The sequence below is a fragment of the Etheostoma spectabile genome, chromosome 2 (assembly GCF_008692095.1).
Source record: "Etheostoma spectabile isolate EspeVRDwgs_2016 chromosome 2, UIUC_Espe_1.0, whole genome shotgun sequence".
Taxonomy (NCBI): Eukaryota; Metazoa; Chordata; class Actinopteri; order Perciformes; family Percidae; genus Etheostoma; species Etheostoma spectabile.
The window spans coordinates 23,161,456-23,184,259 of NC_045734.1; the positions used below are offsets into that span (position 1 = coordinate 23,161,456).

Sequence of the window (22,804 nt, forward strand, 5' to 3'; positions counted from 1 at the left end):
TTCATGGCGGACACGTGTGTCTAAGCTAGCTTTGAACTTAATAAAAGTTTGAACTGAATAAACGTTGTGTTTATTAGGAGTAACACCAAGGAGATTGGGATTTGATTTAAGAAATGCAAACAACCCATGACCATTTTTTCTATCCATGAATGTTGTGTGGAAGGGCCAGTCCTTTTGATTGCAGGCAGATGGTAACTAAAGCCCTTGTGTGGCAGTTTATTTAATCATTGATGATATTCTCTACTGTGGTTTCATTTGCCAGAAACAAGAACAGTCCCAGGTCCCCAAGAAGAAGAAGAAAACCAAGAAAGCAAAGACTGATGACAGTGACAGCGGAGTGGAGGTGTACTTCAGAGAAGAGGAAGACAAGGAAGTTGAAGAAGAACCCACATCTAATTCTGTAAAAGTAAGCAAATGAACTGCTGCTTAGTATGTTCAGACAAATCTTCCTAAACTTGGTACAATAATATCCAGAAACTAAAACAAATAAACGTCCACCTCCTCTCTCTCAGCAGGTGACGACCAGCTCAGCGGGTCCATGCAGGCTGCAGGTGGCAGCAGGTTTCTCCTGGGATGTGGGACTGAGCTCCCTGAAGCCTGCCTCTGCAGGACAGGAGGGGGACTCCAGTGATGGAGAGGACCAAAATGGAAGCAGCAAGGTGAGCTGACAACAAATATGCATGTATTCAACTCACTAACTAATTTAGGACTTCTTCTGTTTTCTTATCTGTATTTAAATATTTTCCACCATCATTACTCATCTTCTTTCATGTCTTTGGCCTTGGGGCGCACCGCTGTACTCCACCAGCCCCAGAAAAAGTCTCGTCATGAACTTGAGCAAGAGAAAAAGGCCGCAGAGAAGGCCCTGGTACAGCGTGAGACTGAGCTGATGGATCCGAGCCTGCGACCCCAGGACGCAGCCGCCTTTGAGCGCCTGCTCCTTGCTTCACCCAACAGCTCACTGCTTTGGCTCCAGTACATGGCTCACCACCTACAGGCCACCCAGATTGAGCAGGCCCGCGCTGTGGCCGAGAGGGCCATCAAGACCATCTCCTTTAGGTGATTTGAATTTCAGATGTTTTTTTTTTTTTTTTTTTTTAAGCTAATCCAATGTGAGTGTCTACATGTATTTCAACAGAGATCACCAAAAGGCAGCAGAAAGATGCACAAAAAAAGTTTCAAACTAAAAATAAAATAAAACAACATAAATGGGATGACTGTATCCTTTTTTTATTTTTTTTTATTTACATTTGTTGTGTATTTTAAATCTTAAATCTTTGTATCATCCCTAATGAATATCTGTTGTTGAAATAGGATGTGCTGAAGAAAGGCTTTTACTTTGTTTACATACATGTTTGTGTTGATCGATAAAGACAGATTTTAGCAGATGGTTGTCCTGTGTCTGTCCAGGGAAGAGCAAGAGAAGCTGAATGTGTGGGTGGCCCTGCTGAACCTGGAGAACATGTACGGCACAGATGAGACCCTGAAGAAAGTGTTTGAGCGGGCGCTGCAGTTCTGTGAGCCCATGCCTGTGTACCAGCAGCTGGCTGACATCTACGCAAAGTCCAACAAAACCAAGGTGCGATCTACTGACTGTTTTTTATACTCCATTCCATACTCACCCGAGCTTTCCCTACTTTATACTTCATGCCCATTTGTTGAGACCGATGCTGAAATGCTGCGTTCTAGATCCACTTACATCTGCATGTCTCTTTTTCTGTTTTGTTTTTTGTGCCCAGGAGGCGGAGGGCCTGTATAAGACGATGGTAAAGCGTTTCCGTCAGAACAAGGCAGTGTGGCTGAGCTACGGGACCTTCCTGCTCCAGCAGGGTCAGAGTGACAATGCCAGTGCTCTCCTGCAGAGGGCGCTCAAGAGTCTGCCCTCCAAAGAAAGTAAGATGGCATGCCCATACACTGGAGACATAATGTCACAAAACAGTATGATGTATATTAGACTTTTTGAACTGTACACGCGTGCGTGCGTGCGTGCGTGCGTGCGTGCGTGCGTGCGTGTGTGTGTTCCGATTCTGTCTCCCCGGCTGTGCATCTCCACAGGTTTTAACCTTTATGTATTGTCACACTTCCTCTCAGGTGTGGATGTGATCGCCAAGTTCGCTCAGCTGGAGTTCCGTTATGGTGATTCAGAGAAAGGTCGCACCATGTTTGACAAAGTCTTGACGAGCTACCCGAAACGCACGGACCTCTGGTCCGTCTTCATCGACCTTATGGTCAAACATGGATCACAGAAAGAAGTTAGGTGAGTAAAAGCCCTTACTTTTGTTTTCTGACTCCCGATTGTCACTTTTAACACATTTTGTTTGTTTGCATATAGCTTTTCTGTTCATATAAAGGGACATATTTGCAAAAAACTAACTAATCAATCTTACATGAGAAAAACTGATGTTGGTGAGGTGGTCAAATATTAGTACGTCATGGTTGTTTTCCAACTTCCTGTCTCCTGCAGGGCGCTCTTTGATCGCGTGATCCACCTGAGTGTTTCAGTAAAAAAGATCAAGTTCTTCTTCAAGCGCTACTTGGAGTACGAGAAGAAGCATGGCACTCCTCAGACAATCCAGGCAGTCAAGGAGAAGGCCATGGAATTTGTGGAAGCTAAAGGCACAGAGGCTGCCAACCAATGACCTAATACACCCATTGTGTATGTGTGGACTTCAGTGTGCTGACAAGTTTGCGGCTCCAGATGCTTTTTATTGTTGTGGATTGAGGACCTCTGAACCTGAAAGTCAAACCTTTGGAAAGTGGGTTTGTAATTATCTATACATCTTAGTCAATTTTGTATGTGAATGAGCTATGAAGAGAATATTGAATGTTGTTATTATTTAGTTTGTTGCATATTTCAATGGATTTATTCCTTTTCAAATAGCTTTTTCTATTAATCTGGCCGGCCTTTCAATAAATCCAACACCATTACAATACATTACGTGACGTTTTATTTAAAAGCAACAAATACAAAATAACAATATATAGGGACATGTTTACATACAATACATACAGGCAAGACTAGTTTCCTATCAGTCTTATTTTTAAAAGGAAAGGGCATGGGACACAATCGGTAACAATATTGTCTACTTAAATCGTTTGTAATCCCGCTGGTCTTGGTTTCAGCCGGAGGTTGGTGCTACCTCTGACTGCTGGAGCGTTTCACCTACATTGGCAGTATTGAAGATGCATGTGTGGCACAGGGTTATAGGGTGACTGACATGGTCTGTGCTGGCTGTATTGGTAACACCCCTGAGATATTAGAGGTATCCATACTGATCCTGTACTCTAATGTCCTGCTCAATGCCTGCAGTGTTTGTCTCTGGCAGTGTCGCACTTGTCGTCCAGTGGCAATGATATCCTGCTCTTAAATGTGGCTCCTTTTTCCTGTCATGTTTTTGGTGAACAGTGCAATATGGAAATAGAACTAGGAGCATTTTATTATGAAAAGGTTCTATTCATCCAACCACTCCCTGGCTGATCTAACCAAGTCCTTTTGGTGCTGTCAATATCCAATTCCCATCAAGGCATATTGCTCAAAGGTTAGCAGCAGGGCGACCGCTTGGGATCATTATCAACATTTCCTGTGAGATGTCTTTTAAGATGACCACTGTCCATCATCCCTATTGTATTTAATGTGTGTGGTTTCTGTAAGTGGAGTCAGGTTGCTTCTTTCTCAGCTCCCTCACACCTCCTCCGGATCCATTGGGCCCTCAGCACCCTGGGGAGCGTCGGTGTGGAGCCGGAGGATGGGTTTGTTACACATGGGGCACACGCTGCGGATCTCCAGCCACTTAAGCAGGCACCTGACAGGACAAAAACGGGAACAGTTAGCTTAAGACGATGACAACCAAATCTTAACAGGAACAACTCCGGGGACAAACATCTGGAAGCATGAACTAGTCTTTTTTGCAGCAGTAAGAAATTGAAGCCATCACAAATGTTTTGGTGGTTTAGTCCAAAATGTAAAAATGAAGTCTGTTGGGTTTTGCTCTCACATTTTTACATTAGCATTGGGATGAGGAGGATAATAAGGTGCACTATGTAAATGTTGGTGTCCTTTTGAAAGAAGATGCAAAACTATTGCTTTTTCAAAATCAGCATCACGGAATAGTAAGACATTTTGGGAAATAATGTTGCGCTTAGAATATATCCCTGCGGTGCCTGAATTGGACCAAAAAAAGGTCCCAGTACACTCATTTAGCAGTGGTATGACAATCATTGCAAGTGTCTCGGCTATATTTAAATTTATGTGTACATCTTGTAGGGGTGACCCCCAACTAGTCGACTATTCGATTTATCTAAGGCGTCTGAAAATGTGGTGATGCAACCAAGGATCAATCCATTTCAGGCATGGCAATCTATGTTAGAATCTTGGTTGTATAAAATATGAGAATACTGATCCTACTAGCAAGTTAACGTTACAGCCAGAAGCTAGTTAGCTTAGCGTTAGCTCGCTGGGAAACAGAAGGAAAACTGCTTATCTGGGTCTGTCCCAAGCATAAAAGCTAGACAGTCTACTTGCCAGCACCTCTAAATCACATTAACATGTTTTAGCTTGTTTGTTTAGTCGTTCCAAAAACCCAGGGTGTAAATGGACAAGATGTACCTTTTGTGCTGGACTATTTCTCGGCTAGGCGCAGTAACTTCTTGAACTGTCATCCGCCTTGACGTTGCCAATGGCAACCAGCGAGCTACTCTATTATGTAGCTTCATATTTATAGACATGAGGATGGCATCTTTCTACTCATCTAACTTTTAGCCTCAAAGCGAACGAGCGTATTTAGTGTGCTTTCTATTTATAATTTCTAGTTTAATAAAACTCACTTCTTGTGAAATGCATGTGAGCATGAACACACTCCCAGTTCATCTCTGGTCCTGAATTCCTCCAGACACACCGCACAGGTTTGCTGCAAGAGCAAAAACAACAGCGAGGTTAGTTTATGTGTGATTTGATTTTCGTTTTTGTGTGTGTCTCCATCTCTCCAGTTTCTTTCCACAAGCCATCACTCTGATGACCAGCTGACTTCTGACTCACAGTGCCAGGTTCAGTTCCTGTGCAATAACCCAGCAACACTGTCTCTAATAAGTCTGTTTACTGGTTCCACTTATGATGTATTCATCGTTCTCATTCTCTATTTCAGAGCTGTACACACTATTCATATTGTAATATAAAACGTATATAACATAACACTATTTATTCCAGCACCCATTGCACTATGCTCCATAATTAAAATAACTATCATAATTATAATTTACTCCTGCATACTTTGCACTATTGCCCTTAACCTGTCTATATTGTTTCTGTTTATTGTTTGTTTTGTACACGTAAGCACATTGTTAGCAATGATGATTATCCAAAGCGATATTTCTCGTATGTGTCCTCATACCTGGCATATAAAGCTGATTCTGATGTGCATCTCATCACAGCCAAGTACATTGCGATTTATAAACGAGGTAGGGCCTACATTTGAGCAGGAAATTAATTTGATCTAACCTAGATGTCAAACTCAACTTCACTAAGGGCCACACTGAAAAATGAGAATCCCATCAAGGGCCAGCCATGTAAAGTTTATTGACATGCTTTTATTTCATCAAAAAAAGATTCATCAAATAGTATGATTGCACGTCTCAGTCTCACATAGTCTTCTTACTTACAGTTTAGTCAACAAAGTCCTAAAATGTTCCTTATCCATTAAAGTCTTCAGCAAATCAAGCAAAAATATTGGAATAGCCTTCCCCCCGTCCCACATACATCAATTTTATAACATTTAAAAATCTGGCTTGTAGAAAATCAAAGCTGTACTCACTTTTATCTGCCTCAAACATTTTATTATGTGTGACAATCATGTTCTGTTGTATTTTGTCTTGACTGTTGTCAGTGTTTGTCTTGCCTCTCTAACTATGAGGGTGTTGCATGCTTGTGACTGTTTTTATGTTTTTATTTTTTATGTATCAAAATTTGCTAGGGGCCAGACTTGGCCCGCGTGTCTTGAGTTTGACACGTGATTTAGAGCAATAGAGCATAAGTACAAATTTGTGTTTGGAAATTATGCTTTTACCATAACTACAAACAGGATTATTTCAACCTTTCTTATGCAAAAACAGATATAAAGTCATTGAATTGTATACTGAAAATGACCCCTAACCACCGCTGCCTTGGAAAAGTAATCTTTTTAGGAACCGCAAGAAACAGAGAAGAGATCTTTTTATAATGCATTTTGAATGATGGCAGTTATTCCTGGAGTCTTACATTCTGCTACAAATAGAGAGCCAAGCAGGCGCCTTTTTTTTTTTTTTTTTTTTTTTAATGGCTGCATTTGAGATACAAGATATTTTTAGGACATCTCCTCTGACTGTGTGCAGCATGTTAATCACATCCGGGAGAAATTGATTGAATTAACCAACCGAACCCTCCCAGCTCATCATCTGACCTGGCATGGAAGCAGTGTGGGTACAGCTGCCATATGTTTAGCCCAAAGCCATGCACAGAAAGAATGACTTACTCCGAGAAGGCTCAGTTTCTTGCTGGCTCCCTTCAGCACCACCTACAGTTGGAAAAAGGAGGAGAGAAGTATTGTGTCATCATGTGATGGATGTGTCAGCACTATTATGTTGGCAGACAATCTTAAAAAGTAATAAAACAAACACTTCAGAAAGGTTCAACGTCCTGATGTGACTGGCTTAAAATAAATACGAGTGGTGTTTACTCCAGGGTTAATAATGTCATAATAAGGCGTAGGTGCAGCGCGCAAGCTGTTTTGGGCACCACTTATAAAAAGCAGAAAAATGTAAAATGTGAGCATCAAAACTAAAGGACTTTGTTTAAGATCTAATGATTGTAGTTGGTCCCCAGTGAACAACTGTTGTCTTTAAGCTTTTTGAGTGTTATTTATTTATTATCTGCTCTAACTTTTCTAAGGTTTTAGAAAAGGACCTGGTAATAATAATGGTTCAAAATGATGTGAAATTGCATTTCTTTTATTGAAAAATGTAACCTTTAGTGAGGGAGGACCACTAAACACTCTACCAGATACGCACAGCTACGTCTTCCACAAACCTAGGGAAAAACACCTTACTCTTTTAAAAAATAAAAAAAATCATTATTAATACACATAAAACCGACAACTGCAGTTCAACCTTCCCCGAAGCTGAAAGCATTGCCACCAACCGTGACCACATTGTCACACCCTGCTGCCTGCTTACTATAGCAGGCCTTTTCACTTGGCACTAACAGTTTTGAATCAGAGGGCAGGAAAGGACACATGGATAAAGTCAATGTCATCTATAAAAAGTGGTGTTAGATTTCACACACACAGTAGATACAAACAGTGTGAAAACTGTAGTAGTATTTATAACCAGCCTCAGAAGCTGGTGTTACATGTTCACCCATAATGACATATAGTGCAGTGACATACCTCATTGTAGCTGAACTGCTCCCTTGTTCCTTGTTGTTTCAACCTTAGAGAGGCAGAGAGAGAACAACATCTGTATGGTAGAAGGGACTCGTAACAACTGTAACTTAAAGGTGCTCTAAGCGATCTCACGTGTGTTTTAGGCTACAACATTTGTTGTCACATACAGCAAACATTTCCTCACTATCCGCGAGCTGCCTGGCCCCCAGAACACACTGTAAAAACAGCCCAGGGTCTACAAACGGCAACAAAAACAAACTGTGCCCACCTGCACCACGAAGCATGCACAAACAGCGTTCCAGCGTTCCAGCAAATAACCGACAAGAAGGATTTGGGGATGGGGGGTTAGTGCACGGAAGCACAGAAGGGAGGGGGAGGGGAGGGATAAGAAGGAGGGAGGGGCAAGATAGTTTCATTCTGTTTGAAAATACTTCTAATGTCAACAAGAAGTAACGTCACCCAACATCGCTTAGAGCACCTTTAAGTCAGTGGTTCCCACCCGGCAGTTGGGACCCCTGCTAGGGCACGCAAGATGAATACAATGTCTTATTTCCATTGCACAGCATGGCACGGCTCTGCTCTACTCATTCTCAATTGACTCTTTTTTGGGGGTTTTCCATTAGCAAAAGTTGTGGATAGTACATAGTACTTCTTTTGGTACCAGGTGCCATGCAGATTGAACCAATACTAGAAGGTGGAGTTGAAACACTGCACACCACTGATTGGTCAGAGAGAACCGTCACTAGCACGACACAGGACATCCTGCACAAACCCGCCCTTTTTAAATAGCCACGGTAGCGCCAACAGTGATGCATTTTGTTTATACACTCAACCCACATATAAATAAAATGGCGGCTCGCAAAACTATGCAGTACATTACGTACACTATGCTATACAAATTATCAATGTGCAGGCGTCGTTGCCGATGGATGTCCATCCATGACATGAATGCTATGCTATAAAGACAAAATAGAAAAAGCCACCTGGTTCCAAAAGTGTGGAGTATGCAAGATGATCACCAGGTAGAAAATAAATACATTTTGCTGCACATAATTCAGTTTTTTCTTTCCATTTATCCAAACTTTGCCTCTTTTTTTGTGAATTACTGCTTGGTTTTACCTCTCCAGGTTTATTTAAATTAAGCAATCTGGGAAGAGAAAATCATTCTTTGACTTAACTGCTCAAAACTTATAGACATGCAAGTGGTTATGAGGGAGATATTACATCATATTAGGGTTCACAGGCAAAAGAAATATTGGGAACCACTGATTAAGTCATCTGTTCATCATGTCTGAGTTCATCAAAACTCAATATATATGTTAATATTAACCAGCACTACACTAGTGGATAAATTGGCACTTGCATACATCATTAGAAACTTGTTTGCAATTTATAACTTGATTGATTACATTTTTATTCATATCACTGTACAGTCTAACTGAGGGTTTGTACATGGTTTTTACATCTGCAGTCATTGATTTTTCTGGCCACATGGGGGCAGTGCAACAAGCTTTGAATACTATTGAGATATTATCACCTTATGAAGTTGATATCGCAAACATGTTGACATCCAGCAGATTTGCAGTAACATTAGCATTTATTTGGAGTGGTGTTTTTGTCCACCTGATTAATGTGAGTCCAAGATTCACTCTCCTTACAGCTCTTTGTTGGTCTAGCTAGCTAGACAGCTAGTTTGTTGCCTATTTTCTATCTATTGTTTGGTGATGGGCAGGTAGCTTATAGTGAGTATTGATAGAGCTGATTTCTCAGTTTATTAAATAGCTTTTTCTTTTGCTTTAACATGCTTGTAAATACTAGCATGCTTGATGCTTTTATAATCTTATGGACATTATGTAGCAACTTTGGACCACTCTACAAATTTGCATCATGATTGCTGCTAATACCACACGCAGGATCTTATTATCAAGCTAGTTTTGAATTAACTTTGACCTGCTGTATCAAACTGTGTTGCAATACTTGTTCTAACTGCCAAATGCTCTCTAACTGATTGAACTAACTTCCTTCTTGCTGTAATGTCAGTTCTTTCTTGTACTTTTCCCCACGTTTTTTCACGTAGCTACCTTCCACCCCTTTTACCCAGTCCATCTTCCTCCCAAACCTCCCCAACCTACCTGAAAAGGTAGCAGCAGAAGATGAGGCTGAGCATGAAGACGAAGAGGCCGATGCCCAGCACAATGACATACACATTGAGCGGGAGGTGATAGATCTCAGACGTCATGCTGCAGTAGTGTTCAAAGCGCTGACAACCCAAACCACACAGGCATCCTGGCAGGAAGAGTTAATAATTAACTCTAAAAACTTAAATTTTTTATTGTTTACTTTACCATAAAAAAATGCCCAAGCTCTACAGTATACAGTTGTTAGCAATGACAGTGCAATTCTAAATTGGTAGCATAGACTTTAGATGCTGCAATTTGTAACACAATGCAGTTTGAGAGAACCATTTAAGCTCTCGAGATCTGTAAAAATCAAGCAGTAAAAAATTTATTTAAACTGTACAGTGAAGAGAAAGAGTAATCATGGCAGAGAAGTAGGAGATTGTCGATTATTAACTACAACATGAATCTAAAGTACCATCACAGATCTGTTGGCAGCTAGGGTTATTCTGGGCCCAACAGACACAAAACCTTACCACGAGTTTGCTTGACCCTGGCTCATCTCCACACAATCAAGAGTTTTATTAAACAATTGGTAAGGAGTTAAACGTAATTGTTGGTGTTTTTTTGGATGCAGGTGTGTCTAGGGAGCAGCGACTGGCGCTGTGGTAGCAACTGCGGGCTCATAGGACTCCGCGGTAATTGGCTGTGAACAAGACAAACAGGGAGGACAGACGCCACTTCCGCCACACCACCATCTGTTCAACAAACTATAGAGCTGACTGGTGGAGTGTGTGTGTTTGTGTGTCAGCACTGGGGGATGGAAGAGTAGGGGTGTGTGTGTGTGTGTGTGTGTGTGTGTGTTGCAGGTGGTGGGTGGGGTACATTGAACAGATTGAACTCTGGAGACTAAAGGACCATTTGGTAAAACAATACCAGAGGAAGCCCCACTTCCACAGGCCACATGTATTCCTATTAATTTGCAGCAAGGATGTTCTTTGCCAGCCTTTTAAATGTCCATATGTCTCTCTTTAGAGTGAATCAGTGGGTACAGCTTGCACACTGTGGGGGTGTAGGTTGGATAATGTGACATGGCTGGGTGGTTGGGGGATTTATGGGGGGGTGGGGGGGGTTTAGTGTAGGGAAGACCTAGGGTAGTATAATAAGAGATATGACTATGAACCGTGCTTGGATGCACTGCAGACTCAACAGTGACAAAACAAGAATATGCCATAAAGTTAGACTCTACAATATTTTCAGTTTCAGTGGTCATAGCTGTCAAACAAACTTGACCTTGAATCATTTTATTATTTTATTTGAGGCCTCTACTTTCTTAGTAATTGACCATTTCACAAGTACGCCCATTATTTGGCTCTAATAGGCCAGCAACTAAGTAATAGAGTTTATGAGATACTAGTAAGTACATATGCCACTACCTCTTGTGTATTTGGCAAGCAGCAGAGAAATCCACTCACTTACCGTTACACCATTGGAATTGTTGATGAAATTTGACTCCCAGGGTAGCAGCAGTAAATTCAGGCCCTGTTGAGAGAAGGCTGGAGAAGAGCCAAGCTCGTGGGCCAAAGCTTGGGACACAGAATCCGTTTGGAGCCTGGATTCAGTCACTCTGAGCTTGATCGCCCTTTTGTGGTGTTGTGTCACCTCCTCCAAAAACAACCATCTAGATATTTTCAGATTTGCTCAGATTCCACAAATCCTCGGGGGGTGCCGTTTTGCTGACTCTTTACGCTGCCCAGCGTTCCCAAATCTGGATTAACCACTCCGTGTTAAGATTGGGAGATTTTGGACTGGAGTTTGGACCGGGACTGAAGACCTCATGTGCTCCTCCTTCCAGTTAGAATGATGTCATCACCGAAGAGAGAAGAAGAAACAAAGAAATCCTGTTGACAAGAAATTTTCAGATGCCTCACACCATGTGTTATTGAGGAGTTGTTATTGTGAAAAGCTGAATCTCACTCAGTCACAATATCATAAACAACACAGGCTGCTTGGTAACAGGAAATACTTACATACATACAGCAGAAAAGGGCCTCTTTGACTTCACTTTGCGTCTGCAGTGTCGTCCCCTCAAATTCAATGACATCCACCATTTAAAATGACAGTCCTCGTCCAATGAAGGTAATTATCTGGCATTAGTCTGTGCTTTGTCTTCCTTCTAAAGCTGCTTTTTTTAACAGAGGATTTTCACATGTCTCATCCCCCTCACCTCTGTTGTCTCCTCCTTCAGTCTTCTGATCTTGCAGTGGGTATTCCTCCTCAGTATGGATGTGCTTCCCTCAAAGCCAAAACAAAGTGAGGGCAGCTCCATGCAGTCAGCAACAGTCCTCTAGCTGGGTTTGGTGTTTTGCTGGTGAGCGTGTGTTTGTGTGTCAGTTAGTGAATGTGTGTGTGCGTGTGCGTGCTTGCATAGGGGGGGATCCTACTCCTCCTCTAACCATCTGCTCCTTCAATTGAGAGAAAAAAAATCTGAGACAAAGGCAGTGTGTTTACACAAGTGTGTCTGCGTGTGTCGTATTCAGGCTCTCCAACCTCCAGCTGGCTTTATCATGGCAGGCTTCCCCTCTTCCTCTTTCAATCCATAATGGTGCTCAGGGACAGCCTGCAATGGATTTGCCTTTTCCTTCCTCCCCTTGCTCTCGCTCTGCTCTGCCTTGGGTTTGTAAACAGATCTCTGCTCATGTGACTAGCCGTTTTGCCTCGCAACTCTCCTCTCCCTCAGCCCACCCTCACTACCTTTGTCCTCCAATCTGTAGGCAGAAGGAAGGCAGAATGAGTCCGACACTGACGAATAGGGCGCCTGCAAGCATGCTGATGTGTATGTGTCTGCATGTGTACACCCCTGTGCATGTATATGTGAGAGGGAGAGAAGAGAGACATTTGCAGCAAAGTCGAGGGAGTTCAGTAGCATGCGCATAGCTGATGTCCTGCAACCAAAACAAAACCATTTGTATGAAGTGGAGGTCAGCACAAGAAGCGATGATGCAACCTCATTCACCATTCCCTCATTTCGCACATACACTGATTTGATTGTATTTGTAGAACTATAGATGCTTGTTTGATCTATATATAAACATCATGTCACTCTTGCAAAGGAAGAACGAGGCAGAGCAAGAACAGGGAGGAGGGGAAGAGGTATTTCTGTGGATAGAGGGAACACAGCAGGGAGCAAGATATGAAGGGAAATAATATGAAGAGAAAAAGTGGGAGACATAGAGAGGAAAGTCATAGCCTGGACAAAGACGTTGCCTTGCATGTCCACCCCCACACCAGCGGCCCTGGCTGCCAATTTTGCTGAGGGAGAGAACAGCTGCTGGGCTACTGGGCAAGCTGTGAGACGGTCAAGGGGAGTGCTGCTTCATCAATCCCCAGGGGGGGGGGAGGAGTAGCTGCTTCAGTGGGATCCATGACATTTTTATTCACCCTCCCCTCCTCCCCCTCCTGTTCTAGTAAAGACATTAGTGCCGTATACTGAGGGACGGCTGGATTGACCGCACAGATGCATGAGCATAAACACACTCCTCAATACATTGCATGAACTGTTGGGTGTTTACAGGTTTCAGAATCAAATGAGATGTGTGTTGTAGCTATAGGGTTGTGTTGTCATTGTTGGCGGGTGAAAGATGGTGGGTTTGTCAATAGCACGCCCTCTTGTTAAATATGATGAAATCACCATTGTCAACAGCTTCAACAACTTCCTGAAGCTGTACAGATTACGAAAATGTTCACAGTCCACATGCAATTTTAATATAGTTGCTGTAAAAGACAGTGAAAAGGCTTCTTCAAACGTAGAAGAAAATTCCTGTGTTACCAACAGAGCTGGAAAAAGGGGGAGCGAGAGAGATGCAAATGTTGGCTTTGTTTTCTTAGTGACATGTAAATAGTTTTGGCTGTCCCAACCTTTTTTCTTTTGCATAACTCTTCTTTTGCCCGAGTGAAAGAGTACAGTAGCATTGTATGTGTATCTGCTCATAACAAGGTTTAAGTCCAGTAATGCACTTCAAAGCATGAAAAATTACATTATACAAATGTTTTACTGGAAAATAGTCATTTTTTCAAAGGCAGATTTGTTTTTACATAATTCTACAAACATTGATACACTCTTGTTACATGGGCCAGTACAAGTAAAGTGTGTCTGATGTCCATCAAACAGTTAAGCTTGAATGTGGCATTAAAGCGACTTTGTAACATTTTGCTGAGCAAGGACCTCTGCGGACCAGTTACAGGATAATGGTAAAGCTAAAATGTTACATATTACACGGGTTCATACATTTATGAACCCATGCTAAAGTTTAAAATACAGGGGGCATAAGTATACACACTCCTATTTTTAATTCCCATAGAGGCAGGCAGATTTTTATAGGCCAGTTATTTGATGGATCCAGGATACTATGCATCCTGATTATGTTCCCTTGGCCTTTGGAATTAAAATACCCCCCCCCCACATCATCACATACCCTTCACCATACATAGAGACTGGCAAGGGGAACTTTCCATAAAATCATCTGTCAATGCAAATCAAACCATTAGGCTAACTGAAATAAAACCATTCCAAACTTATGCTCCCTGTAAATAAAGGAAGAACATTTATTTATTCACGATACATAATTAATTCACCAAGAAAATTGGTGTCCTTAAAGGTAGGATTTTTCCAATTTTTTTAAATTTCCAATAGATTATTTTTTTATTCCTCTTTTTAGTCAAATTTAGCATGAGTTCATAAACCTATGAGCACCACTGTATAGAAGAACCAGAAACTCTGAAAACTGATTCAGTAATGTCAGTTACACAGCAATATCAAACATTAGACTTAAACTTCTCTTTAGTAATCCTTTTGGGATGACTCCCGCATGGAAATTAAGAATTAGACACCATAAGCAAAGCTCTATCCCTCAGGGATCATATTGTATCTTAGTAATTTAGTACTAGAACAGTTGATTAAATAGTAAAAACAGGTTTTATCAGTTAACTGAACATCTGTGAACCAGAAATATGTTGACAGTGCTCAAGTATTGTTAGTCAAACAGTGACTTTAATTTATATTCCTTTATATGATCTGTGCATTGAGGTAAAAATCTCATACATTATATTGCTAGCTAACTTTGACAAATTACTAATAGTTGCTAATAAAAATTTAAAGGATTTCTAAAACAATGTAACACTCCAGGAAAGTTAAAGAAGAGCCAATAGAAGCTTTCCTTTGTCCCTTTCATCTCTTCAGACCTTACTGTAGTACACTGCCCATTCCCTTTTCTCCACTGCAGGGGTGTGTCCCTTTACAAATCCGTTTGCTGCTCCGTTGGCCTCTCCATTCAGAATGCCTTTGTATTCACCGTTCATTTCGTCCTTTCTCAGAGCCAGAGCTGGCTTACAGGTGTGCCAATTCCATAAAACTTTGTTCATGTCCTCCTGGGCCCTGATACCCAGAAGCTTTTCTTCATCACTTCTCTTATCCTCCTCTTCTTTGTCGGTGTCGTCGTTGCTGGAGTGATGGTTGTGGAAGCTGCGCATCTCCCCACTGATGTTCTCGAAGTACTGGTGGATGCACACCTTGGCGAAACTCTTGGCATGCTCTTTACACGTCTCATCAAACATCTTGCGCTCAATGTCTATGTAGTGGGACCAGTACTTGGTCTTGAGGAAGGCGGCCTGAGTAAAGCATGGTCGAATAGCTCGGATCAGGAAGGCCGCAAAGGTCATCATGAGCAGAAACATCCATCCACATGCCTGTAAAATATAGACATTATTAAATATATTGGTGTGGCCAAATAACCCCCATTTTGAGCACTATAACATGATACTGCAGTATATGAAGAAAATATAAATAACACAAGATGGCCAGAAGATGGCCATTGGCTGAGACTCTGACTAATTTTGACCAAGTTTATGTTGTGTTTGTGTTCTTGCAGATACTGAAGATAGTGGAAGTCAAATAGTCCATGTGATCGACAAAGCATGTCTAGAAGCTTTACATTGCTCATTAACAGAATCTGTATATCAATAGACTTTTCAGTCACTTTTATACTCACTGTATAATTTCCCTTTGGCTGATCAAAGACCTAACTAACAGTGTGGGTGTTTTTGGATGGATTGAAATAGGTCTCAGTTCCATGAATAATCATTTTTTAGGCTTATCTATCCCTCTAATAAGCGAACAGGAAAGCTTCAATAAGCTTAAAGTGCAAGGCTAGAGTCGGGTGAAGAGATTGAACTTAAGGAGTTTTTGAGGAACAAAGCAAGGGAAATTTAATTTGCTTAGTTATCATATCCTGTGATGCAATTGGAATACTGCTGAAAGTTTCCCCAACTTTGGCTACACTTTTTTTTTTATTTGACTAATTAAGCAGACTATCAAACTTAAAAATATGTTTTATCTTGACATTACAAGTGGCCTTTTGGTCAGAGACTACCCCAAATACTGAAAACACAAAACATGATGAATAAAACAATGTTTCTATTTAGCTATTGTGGAATCCACGGGTTTCATTATACTGAGGACATGACCAGTGTCTTCAATAGGCCCTTTTCACAACAGTCATTTTGACTTGTCATAGTAAGAAAGTGTAACATAAGTTTTTATCATATTTTCTGAATCTGTCACAAAACTCGGAAGTTGTACAAAAAACAGATAATCGGTGAAAAAAAACATGTCCCTCATCTCCTCCTGGTGCCCCTAATGACATTTGAAACCAATCAGAGCTGAAAAGTCTCCAACACAGTGTCAATGACTCGTGAACTGCAATCAAACTGTCAAACTAGGCAGTATTGATCAAGCATGAATCAATATGTTACTTCATTGCCTATTTCCTGTGTCAAATGTTTTCAGAAACATATGCTTAGTGTACTGTTTAGCTGTAAAATGAGAAAGACTCCTCGGCTCTGATTGTTTTTTTTTCTGGAGAATTTACTGCTGTTGGATGTAGTGACAGTTTCAGCAAATATAACTTTTAGTTTTCATAAAAGTTGCCAAGTGCAGCTTCAACAATCACTCATCACTGTTCTATTCAAGTGTCCTAGTGATAGTGTTAACTATCATGCACAATGCCAAGACCCTGAAACCAAACCAGCTAACTGGAATTCATTCCTTTTATTAATTACACCTGTGCTTTTCCTGTGCTGTGACCAGTCAAAATAGTAGCTATGAGACTGATGACAACATACATTTAGGGATCTTGTTACTAAAACATAATCTAGTCGTGCTGTCAGGGCTTGCTAGCTAGCCTCACTCACCCCAAATCTCCAAACAACCAGTCACTTTTATTTAGATTTATTTTTCCCAATTAGGCCAGAATTCCTCTTGCATTATTTGAATGTGCCATTTAACTGATGTTTGGGCTATAAAGTAGTCTCATTTGCCTCCAGGTCTGTCTCTGTCAAAAGCTTTCAAGCTTATTACCAGTCAGTTTAACACTATTCACAGAAAAGTTAAGGAGAAAATCAGCAGGCTACCTGTGATATGCACTTGATGTATCGTGATGCCGCCACTCTTATTTCATGATGCTCAAATAGGTCTTTGCATGGAATCCTTGCCAGCAGTTTCATCTTCTCTACTTCTGACATCCCCGTCATCAGACTGTAATTCCCAAATTTGTCAATATCTAAGTTGATGCTGAAAGCACAAAGGAAGCTTTTCCCATCCATGAGAGTGACTGACACCCACACTGCAGGCGCTATCAAGGACCTCTGTGTGATTGAGCAAAACATGTAGCGAAGTATCGTTGGATCCTTGATCCGTTTCCCTGTGGGTCTTTTCCACTCCTCTGCGAGCACTGACACGTTATTGTTCAATACAAAACCTAGCAGAAAGAACCATATAGATGGAATAATGAGCAGTCCGATCCCATAGATGTAGTTGTATTCTGGCATGCAGGGGCAGCTGAACTCAAAGGCAGAGTACATCTGTGCACTAGCTAGTGCCATGATACCACAGATGCCATTCATAAAAGATTCCTGGTTGGATTGGAGGAACTGAAACATCATACGAAACTTATCCATTTTGGGAGATGCGGTGGATCTTTAGTACAGATGAAGTATTGTCTGTAGGAAAGAAGTGCAGTAGGAAGTTTGAAATTCAATCAGTATAAAAGTGGTGGAAAAGGCACCACTGCATGCTTAGCTTGAGAGCCAATTTGCCATTAAACTTGAGTTTAGTATGTTGTCAAATGAGAAGAATTGGTGGCAATCATGTTACCATAGGAACCTTTATATACAGGGATTATAAATTGTAACTAATTACTTTTTTAATGGTTAATACATTGTTTACTAGTGTTTTATAAAACATTAACAAACTATTATAACTGATCCCAGATTAGTTAGAAACTCTTTATAATACAATTTATGTTGATAGATTGTGAAAAAGCAATCTCGTTATTGAAAAATTCAATCTCCAGTTATAAATGTCACTTACAAATAGCTTTCTGAATTTTTGGAATACCCTACAACAGAAGTTATTGAGTCATCAATTACTATAACTATAATTACTATATAAATAAATCATTAATAAAGGGTGCTTACAACAATCCATGTCTGTTAATAATAAATTGTTAATACGTTTGGGTCGAGTTGCTCTGCAGCCTTTTGCCAGAAGATCAGAGGCTCAACAAACAGAGATACTTCTCCAGCAATCCAAAAGTTGTTAAGCATTAGTAAATTATTCTTTTACAATTATGAAAGCTATTAGAAACACTTAATTAAGGGTGACTTATTACAAAATGCTACCAGAATCTCATATGCTTATAGTGAACTAGAGCATGTTATCATCAGTTTGATAGAGATGATAATACGTCAGGCATCCTGTGCATATTGATCAGAAAGAAAGAAACATAACAAACACACACTTACCTATTTTTGTAAGAGTGAATGGACAAAAAGGAAAAGGACAAAATCATATAGTTAAGTACTTCTTTTTATACTTAATAGGCATCGTAGCACTGACCGACTGAAAGGTGTTTCTAGAATTCTCTCTGGTGATGTTCAAAGCGGACCACATTATCTGTCAGCATGCCCCTCCCTTCACAGGTGTGATGTAACAAAAGATTCTCATTCATCGCACATTTTCTTAAAAGTAAACCGGTTAACAGTTCATAGAAACACACTTGGAGTGGTCCTTTGGAAAATTGACCCTTTCCCTTTCTTAGTATTTCTATTATGCCGTGTGTTAACTTAACTTACCTGTAGATTGGGGATGCAGTCTTGTTCAGCTGCGGCTAGAATGATCCAGCCATGCAAACTTTTTCTCAATTCATTCAAATAGTTGTGGCTTTGGCTGGAAAATGGGGTTGTTGTCTAAGAGGTGAAGGGTGAATCTGTTTCCACTTGTTTAATCAGAACCAAATAAATCAAGCGACATTTGCTTATCTCAGGAAAAGTATAACTATTAATTCTCCAAAGGGATTTGTTACTTCACATCACCCTTTGAACCCACTGAATGAGGTAGAGCTCGACAAACCAGTCAGGAGCCCACAAGAGGATAAAAGGCAGGGGCTTACTCTCCTATTCACAGACGCAAAACATTTTCCACATTTTGATTTAAAAGTCCCATGACATGGTGCTTTTTGGATGCTTTTATGTAGGCCTTAGTGGTCCCCTAATACTGTATCTGAAGTCTCTTTCCCGAAATTCAGCCTTGGTACAGAATTACAGCCACTGGAGCCAGTCTAGCAATGAGCTTTCCTTAGTTTGTGCCATTTAACTGTAGCTATTGGGGAGGGGGGTGCGGGGGCAAGGTGGAAGCTGGGGGTGTGGCCTTGACCAACTGCCGCTTTGCTTGTTTTAAAGCCATGATGCCTCTCTTTCATGGGCGGGCAAAGCAGAGAAAGGGGAGGTAACCTTGCCCCTCATAACCTAATAAGGGGCAAGAATCCAGATCGGCCCATCTGAACTTTCATTTTCTCAAAGGCAGAGCAGGATACCCAGGGATGACTTTACACCCATCGCCATTTCTAGCCACTGGGGTACCAAAGGCAGGCTGGGGGAACTCATAATAATGTTAAAATACCTCATAAAGTGAAATTGTCATGCCATGGGACCTTTAACCAAGGCTGAATTTTGGGAAAAAGATTTCAGATACAGTAGTGAGGACCATTAAGGCCTATGTAAAAACATCCACAGAGCACCATGTCATGGGACTTTTAAAAACCTCATAAAGTGACATTTTCATGCCATGGGTCCTTCAACATAAGTGTGTGGCCTTATGCTTGGTCCTTCTGAACACAATGAAAAAGTTTACGATTCATTCAGTGAATCAGAGTGTATGGTTCACTATAGACTAATTTGACTATTCAGTTAAACTTACAGGAAGTCTGTGCTATCTGTTTTTTTCTGTGTTGCACAGAAAAATGTCACCGCTGTGCATATGGGCAGGGTGTGCAGGAAATAAGTCACGAAAGACAACATCTGAAATAGGAAGAGAGATCACAGATCTCTTCCTATATGGTGGCGGTGCAAGGTTAGTTTCTTACTTCCTCGGTTTACCGGAGCATTGCAAGCTGAGATAATTAATCCTTTCTTTTGGTGCGTATTCTTATTCTTCTCTTTTAAAATTGTGTGCAGTAATAAATAATATATGATGTAATCACAGAAATTAGTGAAGAGGATGCTTCCAGGCCATCACGGAAGTAGCTTATTTCTTACTTGCTTAGCATCACTATGAAATTTGCCTGCAGGAACATTAGAAATCATTGATTTGTAATCATTCTTTTTTTTTTTCTACATAATTCAACAAACACCAATGTATGTTTAAAAATAACTGAAATTAACAATTCTTGATGCTTTTTGACTTATTTACAGACAATATTAACAATGCAAGATACTCTGTTGAGAGTGTTTGTGGTGGCTCTGGGTCTCCTTACGTATCCAAGGGACGACCCAGGGGTTGAGCAATGGGACGATATCACCACAGTGGGCATGGAAAAGCATGAAGAGAGGCTGCTGAGAGGAGAGGAACTGGGTGACGAAATAGCACCTGTCAGCGAGGAAATGATGCATACTGACAGTAGAGGGCCTTATCGGGATGACTCGAGAAACATTCAGTCTGAGAAACACACTGAAGAAGATCTAATGTCAGTCTTAGAAGATATTACTGTCATCAAACATGATTCTGAAGACGCTACTGATCGCAACTCACCAGAAGCAGATTTGGATCCAAATCAGCCTCAAAACTCTAAAAGTGAATCTGACCCTGCTCTGAAGACTTCACAAATTGACCATGAGCAAAATGGAAATCTACAGCTGGACAAGAAGAGAAAACAGGGAGAAGAAGTCCAGACTGATGGCTTTTTTACAGACCAAAGCAGACCACAAGGGCAACAAGAAAAGCCTGAAGAGAAGGGAGTGTTTAACTCCAAAGAACAAGAATCACCTCTATCACACCTTCACACCGTGACATCACTAAATTCAGAGGCCATTGCTGACTGGGAGGGGGACTATCTCTGGTACATATGGAACACAGTCTCCATCATTTCCCTGATTCGCTTCTTTAGGAAATACCTAGGGAAATTTTCCCAAATTAAACAAGGAGAAGCATTGGCCTTCCCGGTGACCTGCACCACTGCTGAAATGCCACTGCCAGACAGCGAAACTCTGCAGCGATTTCATTCTAAATGTATTCAAGTCTCATCCGAAAATAAGTGGAATGAGTTTTTGGAGGGGTTTGCAAAGGATCTATTGGACGCGATGAGGACTGTCTGTGATGGAAATAATGGTATGGTGATTGAGGACTATCAGATAGTGGATGTGTGCAATATCATTGTCCCCTTTACCCCACCTGATACCTATAGTTTCCAGTGTCTGCTTTGGAACAATCCGGTAAGTGACCTGCATCCAGACATGCAAGCCTGTGGTCAAATCCAACTGATAAAAAATAAAATCCAAAATGGCTGCCCCTGCCAGTCTTCCAATTCAGATGATATGGTGTGCTTGCTGCATTGTGAGACTGAGGATGTTAAGATGAAAATGACTGAGGGTTGTGCCAGCCTTCTTTGCATGAAGAACTCCCACTTCCTGTCAAAAGCACAGGTCACTAGATGGTTTCAGAACACCATCAAACAAGCATGGGGACAAATTTCACACAAGTATGAGTTTGAGCTTAACATCCGCTACATTGGTGCTCCAGGAGCTTTGATAGTTAGATTCCGATCAGGGAAGAAGATCAGCTTTAGTATGAATCCTGTGGTTAAAGTCAACACTAATGCTCATTTTTTCATTAATGATAACTCCCCAAACTTTGATACTTCCTGGACACTCTCCCTGATCGGCTTTGAAGACCGTTTTTTAGAACACATCTCTAAACTTATACCTGCAAACTCATGCCACCGTCAAACTCTTGAAATTGCACATTTCCTCCACAGGCGACAGACAGCACTGTCAGGAAGTAGTGCTCTGGAGGATTTGCATTTCAAAGTTGCGCTAATGCATCTGCTTTTGACCAAAGACCCAGCGCAGTGGAAACCCAGCAACCTGGCTTGTAGGCTTCGAGATTTATTTGCCTTCATGGAGAAGAGCCTTAAGAAAAAGCAGCTGCACCATGTTCTTATTGGGAATCCTTTAAGTCAGAGGGTTATTCAACTTCCTGCTGAATTTACTAATGCAGATACTGTGAATCTCTTCCATCCCCTTGTGGTACACAACTGTCTCTACAGAAATGCAGTGCTGCATTTCAAGGAAATCCTTAGTAATGCACACATGTTGATACAGGATTATGTTGAAGTGTAAGACAATTGCTCCTTTTAAAAAAAAAAAAAAATTAAACATTGAAATCATGTACAAGAGATTTTATTTAAAAAAAAAAAATCCACATTTCCTTTAGTCCTCCCCCCAGTTCTGTAGGAAGTCTGTATGCTCTGCCTTGTTGAAGTCATCCACAAGGACGTCTGCATCAGAGAATTTCATGCGAGGGTAAATCTTGTCATGCCCATCCTTGTCGCTCAAGTCAATGGTCCAAGAGTTACTTGTGATCATATTCTTAGCTGTTGAAAGACGACAAGATTAAATTTAAACCTTTCCAGAAGGGTAGCTTTAAAGTAAAATCATTCAGCTTTTGCCTTGTCAAGGTATAAGCAAGACTACACGATAGCTGTAAGTAACTCTTTATGTATTGACATTTAAGTTAAGGATCATGTGTAAAGTCATATTGCAAACTAATTTTGGCCAAAATTATTCACTGTCATGATGCATAAATTTACCTTTAGACTTTATTGAGTGACAGGTTGATTTACAGCAGGTGCAAACAGAGTCACTGCCGTACAGCTCCTTCCACCT

The 22,804-nt window shown here is 41.0% G+C and overlaps 5 protein-coding genes across 12 annotated transcripts in view; 2 read left to right on the forward strand and 3 right to left on the reverse strand.

The window, feature by feature from the left end:
* The window catches only part of pdcd11 (programmed cell death 11), a 22,917-nt gene extending 12,313 nt beyond the window's left edge, over nt 1-10,604 (forward strand). For 2 of the 4 annotated variants that reach the window (XM_032542986.1, XM_032543009.1), the window contains exons 30-36: nt 263-406; nt 513-659; nt 809-1,059; nt 1,411-1,579; nt 1,740-1,893; nt 2,092-2,257; nt 2,465-2,933. In XM_032542986.1, coding sequence (XP_032398877.1) covers nt 263-406; nt 513-659; nt 809-1,059; nt 1,411-1,579; nt 1,740-1,893; nt 2,092-2,257; nt 2,465-2,639 — 1,206 coding nt within the window. In that variant the 3' untranslated portion in view covers nt 2,640-2,933. Of the gene's footprint in view, nt 1-262; nt 407-512; nt 660-808; nt 1,060-1,410; nt 1,580-1,739; nt 1,894-2,091; nt 2,258-2,464; nt 2,934-10,361 lie in introns of those variants that run through there. The other 2 variants (XM_032542996.1, XM_032543001.1) reach the window with 2 other exon arrangements.
* zgc:175214 (RING finger protein 122) lies at nt 3,015-12,264 on the reverse strand. Of its 4 annotated transcripts, none has more exons than XM_032543129.1 (7): nt 11,757-12,264; nt 11,009-11,377; nt 9,545-9,698; nt 7,416-7,458; nt 6,504-6,545; nt 4,825-4,907; nt 3,015-3,803 (listed from the first exon to the last, which is right to left on the reverse strand). In XM_032543129.1, the coding sequence occupies exons 3-7, from the start codon at nt 9,649-9,651 to the stop codon at nt 3,683-3,685; spliced, it is 396 nt and encodes a 131-aa protein (XP_032399020.1). In that variant the 5' UTR covers nt 9,652-9,698; nt 11,009-11,377; nt 11,757-12,264; the 3' UTR covers nt 3,015-3,682. The 4 variants fall into 4 exon arrangements, with proteins under 4 accessions (XP_032399020.1, XP_032399012.1, XP_032399004.1 ...); XM_032543121.1 differs by having other exon boundaries at nt 11,560-12,264; XM_032543113.1 differs by having other exon boundaries at nt 11,009-11,430; nt 11,560-12,264.
* A 1,833-nt stretch (nt 12,265-14,097) lies between these two features.
* On the reverse strand, nt 14,098-17,597 carry calhm1b (calcium homeostasis modulator 1b). Its single transcript, XM_032543070.1, has 2 exons — nt 16,997-17,597; nt 14,098-15,274 (listed from the first exon to the last, which is right to left on the reverse strand). The coding sequence occupies exons 1-2, from the start codon at nt 17,540-17,542 to the stop codon at nt 14,765-14,767; spliced, it is 1,056 nt and encodes a 351-aa protein (XP_032398961.1). The 5' UTR covers nt 17,543-17,597; the 3' UTR covers nt 14,098-14,764.
* Nucleotides 17,598-19,883: 2,286 nt separating this feature from the next.
* LOC116706281 (inositol 1,4,5-trisphosphate receptor-interacting protein) lies at nt 19,884-22,804 on the forward strand. Of its 2 annotated transcripts, none has more exons than XM_032543032.1 (2): nt 19,884-20,059; nt 20,336-22,804. In XM_032543032.1, the coding sequence occupies exon 2, from the start codon at nt 20,348-20,350 to the stop codon at nt 22,256-22,258; it is 1,911 nt and encodes a 636-aa protein (XP_032398923.1). In that variant the 5' UTR covers nt 19,884-20,059; nt 20,336-20,347; the 3' UTR covers nt 22,259-22,804. The 2 variants fall into 2 exon arrangements, with proteins under 2 accessions (XP_032398923.1, XP_032398931.1); XM_032543040.1 differs by having other exon boundaries at nt 19,884-19,994.
* The window catches only part of zp3c (zona pellucida glycoprotein 3c), a 2,225-nt gene continuing 2,164 nt past the window's right edge, over nt 22,744-22,804 (reverse strand). The window contains exon 7 of the mRNA XM_032543060.1: nt 22,744-22,802. The gene's annotated coding sequence lies outside the window, so the exon portion shown is untranslated. The remainder of the gene's footprint in view (nt 22,803-22,804) is intronic.

Bases quoted from the DNA above. Each gene is read 5' to 3' on its own strand.
- LOC116706281 (XM_032543032.1), top strand. From the start codon at position 20,348: ATGCAAGATACTCTGTTGAGAGTGTTTGTGGTGGCTCTGGGTCTCCTT.
- zgc:175214 (XM_032543106.1), bottom strand. From the start codon at position 7,968: ATGGAAATAAGACATTGTATTCATCTTGCGTGCCCTAGCAGGGGTCCC. The intron at 4,908-6,503 runs GTAAGTCATTCT...TTGCTCTTGCAG, and splicing joins AGAAACTGAGCCTTCTCGGA to CAAACCTGTGCGGTGTGTCT. The intron at 3,804-4,824 runs GTGAGTTTTATT...TTGTCCTGTCAG, and splicing joins TCACATGCATTTCACAAGAA to GTGCCTGCTTAAGTGGCTGG.
- calhm1b (XM_032543070.1), bottom strand. From the start codon at position 17,542: ATGGATAAGTTTCGTATGATGTTTCAGTTCCTCCAATCCAACCAGGAA. The intron at 15,275-16,996 runs GTAGCCTGCTGA...TATATTTTACAG, and splicing joins ACATCAAGTGCATATCACAG to GCATGTGGATGGATGTTTCT.